This window comes from Myotis brandtii, unplaced genomic scaffold (genome assembly GCF_000412655.1).
Source record: "Myotis brandtii unplaced genomic scaffold, ASM41265v1 scaffold693, whole genome shotgun sequence".
NCBI classification, from domain to species: Eukaryota; Metazoa; Chordata; class Mammalia; order Chiroptera; family Vespertilionidae; genus Myotis; species Myotis brandtii.
The window spans coordinates 2,600,137-2,608,981 of NW_005370710.1; the positions used below are offsets into that span (position 1 = coordinate 2,600,137).

At 56.2% G+C, this 8,845-nt stretch overlaps 2 protein-coding genes across 3 annotated transcripts in view; one reads left to right on the plus strand and one right to left on the minus strand.

Moving 5' to 3' along the window:
* Window positions 1-5,388, plus strand: part of VPRBP (Vpr (HIV-1) binding protein) — a 45,468-nt gene extending 40,080 nt beyond the window's left edge. Inside the window, exons 23-24 of one of the 2 annotated variants that reach the window (XR_001359770.1) lie at window positions 2,814-3,825; window positions 4,380-5,388. Coding sequence is in view for 1 of the 2 variants with exons in the window: in XM_014529744.1 (XP_014385230.1) it covers window positions 2,814-2,872 (59 nt within the window). In the remaining variant the exon portion in view is untranslated. Of the gene's footprint in view, window positions 1-2,813 lie in introns of both variants that reach the window. The other variant, XM_014529744.1, reaches the window with a different exon arrangement.
* Window positions 5,389-6,732: 1,344 nt separating this feature from the next.
* On the minus strand, window positions 6,733-8,839 carry RBM15B (RNA binding motif protein 15B). Its single transcript, XM_014529746.1, has one exon. It carries the CDS (start codon window positions 8,749-8,751, stop codon window positions 7,060-7,062), a length of 1,692 nt encoding a protein of 563 aa, XP_014385232.1. The 5' UTR covers window positions 8,752-8,839; the 3' UTR covers window positions 6,733-7,059.
* Between the last annotated feature and the right edge of the window lie 6 nt (window positions 8,840-8,845).

The following is an 8,845-nucleotide window of genomic DNA, read 5'->3' on the forward strand; positions in this document are numbered from 1 at the left end:
GAGGGGGGTGGGGGGAGCGGGCGGGGGGAGGCAGCATCTCTGAGGTGTCCCTGTCTGAGGGCGTAATCCCTGCGACAGCCACCATTTCCGTGCAGCTAACCCGGCCAGTCTTCCCACAGCCAGGGCCTTACACCCAGCACAGCCACTAGCCACACGGGGCCATTGACACTGTGATGCAGTTTTTAAAACTCAGTTCCTCATTCATGTCCACACTGCAAGTGCGCAGGAGCCTCGTGTAGCTGCCGTGGAAGGGCACGGACCCAGGACATGACATCACTATGGGAATCGTATTGTGCTGGCCTAGGCCCAACAGATGCCAGTGTCTTTACAGTGGATGTTTGTTTTTTTATAATCAGCAGGAGAGAGCGATCTCATACATGCTTCTCGCCCTCAAGGTTGAAGGCAGCTGGCTGAGGGAAGACTGTCTTTCTCACCGTCCTGTGGGGCTGGGAGGGAGGGCCTTCTGTCTGTCCATCTGCTGTTTACCAGCTTCCATGTTCTCCATGCTGGAGGTTAAGGTGATTCAGTGAAGGAAGCTTGCTTTGTCCCTAGCCATGGTCAGAGAGCCAGGTAAGAGAGACTGAGAGACTAAGGGGCAAGGGACAGGGGACAGTATTGATAATATCAGGGCAAGTTTTATCAGACCTCTGTCATCTGAATAGTGAGTGACACATAGGCCCCAGTTCCCTTTCCCTCCAATTACAAGCAGTGAGGTAGGCTAAGGAGCAGCTGGTGTGCCCCCGCCGTGAGCCTCACTAATTCTCTTTCTTAACTGGAATATAAAGCTACAAAGTTCTATTTGGCCTATGATTTACTGCCTCCTCCAGCTTTTCCTGTTTAGTTTAGGAAACCTTTCCTTCCTAGCCCCGAACCATCTGGAAAACCTTAGTTCTATCAGCAGCAAGAATGTCACTTTACCTCGGGAAGATCTGTGATGTAGAAATGCCGTAATAGATGACAGCTCAAGGACGTTTTAGCTTGGGCTCCAGAGCGGAGGTGGTGACAAAGAGGTGGCATCTGCAGTGTGTGTGCCATTGCTCTGTTTTACACCCACAGCCGCTCGTACAGCAGAGGGCACACTCCCTGGGCCCTTGGTTTGCTGGCCATTTGCCTCACTCTGACCCTTCAGAGCAGTAGCTTCATTGTTTGGGGCTTGTGGAACCTTTTAGGGTCTGACGGAAGCCATTAAGCCTAGAAAACCACACCTTGAGCCCCACCCAACCCTACAGAGGCCTAGGCCCACACCTGGTGCTGGGTTCTCTATGCAGAACCCAAACTCCTTAGCTGAGGTCTCTGTTCCAGTCAGTTCTGCCCCCCAAAGCCAGTATTATAGAGCAACAGGCTAAATATTGCAAACGTGGTTTCCACCTACACGGCCTTTGCCTCAGGGCCTTTCCGAAGGAGAAGGCTTGACCAAGGTCTCTGAGCACTTAGAGGTGATAAAAGGCTGAGGGAGGCAGAGGGGGGAGTCCTGACCCCTGAGCACCAAGCCCTGCACCTGACACACACGTGCTTCAGGGCTGGGCCGTGATCCTCCTCCAGTGGCTTTAGTCCTGGGCCAGGCGCAGGTGTTCGGGCTGGGAGGACAGGTTCAGGCAGCTGGTCTGGCAACGGTGGCTCATAGCAGGGGCACTTGGGATACAAGCTTGGCTCTGGGGAGCAGGCCTGCCCTTCCCCACTGCACTTCCTCCCGAGTGCTGGCAGCAAGGAGGCCGAGTGATGAGCTGCTAGTTCTGTGATCTTCCCACCCATTTCCAACAGGCCACGCGGTGCCTTTTCGACCAGGAACACTGGTTTTCCCAGCCACCTCTTTGGCTTCTTCTCAGGACTTTGTTGAATCACGGCCATGCTCTTCTTGACTTGACTTTATCCACTTCAGTTTTCTTCCTAAAGGAGATTGTAGTGAATGAAGGAAGGTTTGGGAACACGCTTCCTCAGCTTTTCCGAGTCGATTCTCTCAGTATCTGGGCCCAGTAGCCGTCCCCTCCTGCGGGAACTTCAGGGCCCGTGGGCATTTGGGAGGCTGTGGGGCAGGGTCTGTCCACTCTCCAGGAGCCCTTGTTAAAAACCATTTCGTAGCTGTGAGTAATCAAAACGGGCCTTAGGCCTTCCCCTTACCTTCTTCACTCAGCCAATTAACCAGAGTCGTTAGGAGTTAGCTACTAGGCTTCTCTCCCACTGTGGCCAGCCAGACACAGCTCTGGGGCATCCCAGCTCCTCCCGCTGCCTCCAGGCACAGGTGCCAGGCACTGCTACTGCTGCAGCCTGCCCGCTTTAGGGAGTCTGCTCCCTGCAGGTTAGACTGAGAAACTGCAGGGGATGGAATCCCAGGTTGATAATCTCTGCCTTGAGCTCTTTTGGGAAGAGGGGCTAAGGAGTTAAAGAGAAATCTCCTCTTGCTTGGGCTCAGATAGGCCTGTGCCCAGCCCTGAAGGACTCCAGAGGCCCAAGGGCTGTGGGGCTCCCACTGCTCCCCTCAGCCCTGCCCCTTTGCAGCTTTTCAAAGCACCATGGGTAGAAGCTTGAGGGGGCTTGCCTGGTCCCTTAAGGGTCTCTAAGGCAGGACGAGCCGCTAGGACTCAGGATACCACATTCAGGCCCTCTGAGAGGTGAGAGAGCAGGAGGTCCCAGGGGTGACAGTGGCCAAGAAGTGGATTCTCCAGAGCCTGCTCCAAGGGGTGGTTGGTGCCTTTTCCTCTTTCTGGAAAGGTAATTAGTCCCAGACACACATGTATGCACCTGCAGGGGCTTCCTCCTGGAAGCTCCTAGAAGCCCAGTGGGTGACCTGGCCTCTCCCTCTGCTTACCTTGCAGCCGACAGCTCTGACAACTCTGACCTGGAAGATGACATCATCTTATCTCTGAATGAGTGAGGAGCGTCACCACGGGGAAGATTCTTGGCAGGCGAGAACCTGAGTCAAATGAATTCACACCTTCCCTCCCTTCCCCCCAGGCTATGCCCTTAAGGAACTGCATGGCCTGCACTCGGAGGACTTGGCTTGGAGAGTCCCTGGGCCCCGAGGACCCTTCCAGAGCGAACAGCCACCAAGACCCCAGGGGTCAGGCCTAGTCTGTCCCCTTCTCCTAGGATGGACACACCTTTCCTCTAGGGAAAAACCTGTTTCTGGGGTCATTTCACAATATATTTTCTTTGTATAATGTTCTTTACTTAAAGAACAAGAAATAGTTTTTTATAAAACTTAAAAAGAAAAAAAAAAAGCCAAGCATTTATAATTGAGGGTATGAACTTATATCCACCAGGTCCTTGTCCCATTGCATTTTCTGCGGAAGAAAATGACGTCTAAAGAACAATGCGGAGGCATTTTTACACACGTATTTAAGTGAAAGGAAAATCGTGGTTTCTTAAATTGATAAGGATGAAGACTATTTTATTATAAATATAATATATGATTTTTAACCTGTTTTGTTGCCTCACAAGCTGTCAGGCTGACTTGCTCTCCTCTGGGCCAGGGGTGGGAGGAAGGCTGACTCACCGGCTCTGGGCTGGGCAGCAGGCGGTGTGGATGCTGGTTCGTGGAGTTGAGGGAACTTAGGATATGAGTTCACTCCCTCTAGTTTTCTTTGTCCTTCAGTTTTTCAAAATCTTTTTTTCCTCTTTCCTTTCTCCCCAATGTGGAAATTACAAATCAAAGGCCTTTTTCTTTAATGTAAAGTGTATTTATTTAAAAAAATACAAAATAAACTACAAGCCTGTCTTTGCTTATGGCCTTTCCCTGTCCTTTTACCAAAGTGGGGTCTGTCCCTTTCCTTGCAGCTCTAGCCGTGCAGGAGAGAAGACGCCTTCCGAGAGGCAGTCGGCACGGTGGTAAGGACACTCTGCCCGAAAAGCTCTCTGGGGAGACAAGGGGCTCAGTCCCAGGCCTGCCCCGGCCTGGCCTGCACTCCCCAGAGACGTCTCCGTAAGAGCACCTTGCACGGGGCTGTGGGAGGTGTCAGGACCCTGCCCACGTGGGCACCTGTCTGCCCGGCTCTGAACCAGGAAGGCCGTTCTGGAGCACAGGTGGGGGCTGGAAAGTTAGGGTCCTGGGACGCTTGGGAGGGAGGAGCTGGCAGAGCTAAGGAGTGGCAGCACTTTGGCCATAGCTCAGGGTGATGCTGCTCCCTGGGAGGCAGTGTTGAGAGTGGGAGCAGCTGCAGCTTAGGGGCAGCGGGGGCTTGGCAGGCTGGGCTTGCAGCTACTTCACAGGCTCTTGCAATCGGCCTTGGGTTGAACTGTGCTACCGCCAAGGACATACCAGGTGCTTAACTTTACACTCCCCCCACACCCCCACTCCCACCTCCCCACCATAATAAGAGACCCTGATGCCGTTCTTCCTTCAAGTTTGCCCAAGTAACAGCTTCTTGGTTTCTATCATGTAGGTACGTAGCTCAGAGAAGAGGGGACACATTTGGTTGTGAAGTAAACAAGCAAGACAGACAGCTAAACTCACCAGGGGCTGGTGAAGCCCTGCTGGGCTCGGAGCACCACACAAGCTGTCACACACCGAAGCGCCTGTGTCGCTCAGGTACCTCTTGGTCCTCTAGAGAGCAGAGGTCTCGGCTCCTAAGTTGCGTCATGCCTCAGCTTAAATAGGTCGCTAACACTAACCAGTAGAATAGTTTGCTGGTGCTGAATGGATTAGAAGAAAACGGGTTAAAGTAAAGAAATAGCAAAAGCACTATATTCTTCTAGTCATTATCGGAGCCACCGTTTCCCTGAACTGGCAGGAGCTCTTGGGAGCACCCGGGCTCTCCGCCGAATTCTGGTTGCCTTGACAACACACCCTCAGGGGAGCGCCCCGAGAGGCCTCGGAGGCATCAGCCCGCATCCCCTTGCCACCAGGGCGCAGGCTGAGCCACTTAGGAGGAAACCGGGGGCAAGTGTTGCCTCCTGTTGGTTTTGCCTTTAAGCAGCACCTGAGAGAGGACCGGGGAGGCGCTGGCGCCTGCAGTTGCCTTTCCTCTCGGGCCTGGCCCACCTGAGCCGCCTCACTGGTTCCTGCTGCCGGCCCTCTGACAGGTCACGGCACCTGTTGTGTCTTAAGAGTTGAAGGAAGTGTTGAGAAGAGGGTCTGAGGAGCAGGAGGGAGGTCACACAACAGGCTGTGACTCATCACCAAAACTCTAGTTCTTTTGGGGACCAGAGAACACGTATGTAGCCCTGAAGGGGGACAAGGCGAGGCTGCAGTGTCTCCAGCCAGATCTCCCAGGCGTCTGTCTGGGGAGGGCCGGAGGCGGTGTTCTGGGTCCTGAGCGCCCACTCGGCAGGCACCCCGCTGCTGCTCTGGCTGTGAGCGGCATGTGTGAGACCTGCGGTGGGGCCAGCCCTGCCCTGCCCCTCCCCTCCCCTCGCTCCAGCACAACAGGCAAATAAACATGTTGCCCACTTCTTTCTTGGTGCGAATGTTTTGTTACAAACTTGCTTATTCTCCTGTGAGCTTTCTTTTAAATCTCAAGGTCTCAGACACCTCCTTCACTGTCTTTGTGGACAGGCATCCCCAGGTCCTCTCGACTGTCCCTCAAAACCACCCAGCAGTCCGCTGCACTGCCAAGAGCCAGCTAGGGTAGTGCCAGACCTGCCAGCATGGCCTGGCCATTGGACCCGAAATCCCTGGTCACTTGGGGGCTCGTTTCTCTCACTGGAGCTTCCCTTCTCCCTCATCCCTGACAGTGACCCCTTTGGAACATCCCAACCTTCACACGAACATCTCGTGTTCGGGCTGTGTTCCCCCATGACAACCGCTGTGGGACACTGGCCAGCGCTGGCCATACTCTCATCAGACACGCGTGATGACAACGTGATGCTTCAAGCGCTCTCCCCTCCCAGCTCAAGCGCCTCCACGCCCCTCCAGCCCGGCTTGAAAGGCGCTGAGCTCCAGCACACCCAGCACCCCAAGGCTGACGGTTCCCCACAGAGCACCGATCTCCCAGGGTCTCCACCTCCTCAGTATCCGGGCAAGAGGCCTAGGCTCACTCACCTTGCACCTGGGAGAGTTTGGTCACAGCATCTTCCTCACCTGCTGCCTCCACGGCAGCATCACAAAAATCTTCAGTGTCCCCCACAAAGCTCTAGGGACTCGGCACAGACCTCCACATGACACATCAGTTCTGAGCGACCCGAGGGAGCGCTGGAATTCACAAGTTCAACAAGCAAGCACAGCTGCCTCCCACCCTCCACTCCAGCACATGGCCTCTAGTGTCCCTGGGAGTCTGACAGCTTCGTGTCCAACTGGGTGTCCCTGGGTGGCCGCATCAAGGCGAGAAGGGAGGCTGAACAAGAGGGAGTCCGCACGGATCTGTAGCACCAAGACCCTTGGGCAGCAACATTAAGATCACACAGCTGCTAAAGACCACCTGCTTCCGAAAAGGCCTTGAGACGGGGTGCTCTGTCCAACAGCTACAGCTCAAACTGACGGGCACACCAGCTGTTTAGGGCCGAACAACCCAAACCAAAAACTATCGCAGCTGCTCCCTATGGACCCGAGGCACACCCCCTCCTCTGCATGAGCTCTGCTCAGCTGCCATGGCAGCGTGCAAACTGGAGCTGCCTGCTCTCAGCCAAGATGGAAAACCACTGTGAATCCAGTTCTGACTCAGCCTAAGGAGTTGAGGGGCTGAGAACCACCAACGCAGCAGGACTTGGCGATATACCGGTGCCAGAAAGATGACGTAGGGCATTTTGTGGGAAAGGTCTTCCATCTTTGAGGGGAAAAAAACTTGATTAAACCAGGACTCTGAACAGGATTAAAAATCCATCCTCTGACAAAGGCTTTACTGACAACTTTCCATACAGTGAGTCAAAAAATAAAAAAAATACAGAACACAGCAGACAGTATCTCGTACACCAGAAACCAACATGACAGGAGTCCCTTCTCATCACGGGAAAAAAATCCCCAAAACCTAAGAACTCAGTTTTGGTGGGGACAGGACTTTGGTCTCCCACCTAATGAACCAAAACAACCCAGCAGAAAAGTCAAACCGAGGGGGTAGGACTGAGGCAGCGGATCAGGTTCTAAAATGACTGCTTTTGTGACACAAGTGGCGCTGGGAGGCGTCCGGGCTAGGCAGTGTCCCTCACTATAACGATCACCATGTGCTCCTCCTCCAGCTTGCCCAAGGTCCTCAGTGCCGCCTGGAGGTACTGCTGCGAGAAGTCGCAGGGCGGGAAGGCGTAGAGCATGCCCGTGCTGTCTCTGCCCTTGGACCCACCCACCGGCAGGCTGATCACACCGGCCGCCTGCTTCTGTTTCAAGTAGGAGACCAGGTTCCTGAGAAGCCGCCTCTGTAGGCCTGGCTCCACCAGGGGCATCCCCTCAGTGCCAGGCCCGCTGGGGGCGGCCTGTGTGGCGAGCAGCACTGCGTAGCCATTGGGGCTCCCCTGCTTGATGCGTCGCGTGACCTCGTCGAGCTTGGGCTGGTCCAGTCGGAGGCGCTGGGCAATCTTCAGCTGAGTCAGCTTACTCCCCGAAGAGTGGTCTTTGAGGAGCCCGCTGATCACGCCCTGGTCCCCCTCGAGGACGTGCATAGATGTGGGGAAGCAGCTGTTCTTCAACACCAGCAGCCCGCTCCAGCCCAGCGGCAGCGTCTGCGCGTACTCCGAGAGGTTCTTGAGCTTTTTGGTCTCATGTTTTGGCTCTTCGAGAGGCTTCGGCTCAGCCTCCGTGGTCCGATGGTTGCGCTCGCTCTCACGGGTCTTCTTCCCGTGGGCAGCGTCTGGAGCCTCGTGGTGGTGGTGGTGGCCCCGCTCCTCAGCCCCATGCCTGCTGTTGCTGAGGGAGTTGCTGCTCGACTCCTTGGTCCCCTCGTTGGAGTGGTTTTCCTTGCGGCTGCGCTCAGGGGTGCGGTCGGAGCCTCGGTCGGCCTGCTGCCCACCACCCTTGGTCCTGCTCCGTTCCTCGTAAGGGGAGTGGGTTGTCCTCCCACGGTCACTGGACAGGCTCCTCCGCTTCCGCCTCTCCTCCCAGGGCTTGGGCAGGCCCCGGTCCCCATCTCCTCCCCAGCGCTCCCCGCTGCGGCTGCGCACCGAGCGGCTGTAGCCCTCCAGGCTGTTCCTGCGGTCAGAGCTCTTACCAGGGCTGGTCCAGTCCCCTTCCAAGAAGGTCCGGTCTCGGTCTGAGTACAGGAGGTGTGGGGGGGTCCTGTCCCGCACCCGCAGGTCGGGGTCCAGGTTGCGGTGCCGGGCATACCCATCTGGGAGAAGTTCGTAGTGCACAGGGAGGGGGGAGGGCTGGTACTGCTGGGGATACCGAGTCTCCTCTGCTTTGGCAAAATCCACCCGCAGCCTGCGGTCTGGACCACCCAAGGGAAAGCCCCTCATTTTAGCGCAGGCGGCCTGGGCGGCGTCCAGGCTCTCATACTGGATGTAGGCAAAGCTGTCTCCTTTGACATGATCGATGGTCCGAATGCTCCCAAAGCGGTCAAACTCCCGGGCCAGAGCGGCCAGTGAGGTGTTAGGTCCCAGGCCCCCCACCCAGAGCCGGGTGGTGGGATTGGCCTTGCCGTAGCCGATCTTAATGGGGTTGCGGCCAATCACCCGGCCGGACATGGCCACCTTGGCCCTGTGGGCCATGTCTAGGTTCTGGAACTTGAGGAAGGCGTACGCACCCCCCTGGCCACGGGCGGGCCTCTTGATGACCACCTCCTCGATGATGCCGTACTTTTCGAAGGCCCGTCGCAGCTCCACCTCCGACACGCTGTGGTCCAAGTTCCCGATGAAGAGGTTGCGCGTGGCCCGCTGGTCGTCCTCAGGCATCAGGTCCTCCTCGCACACAGCCGGGTAGCCGTAGGGGCGCCCGCGGTCGTCGTACAGCCCGTAGTAGTCCAGGGCCCGCTCCCGGGACAGTCCC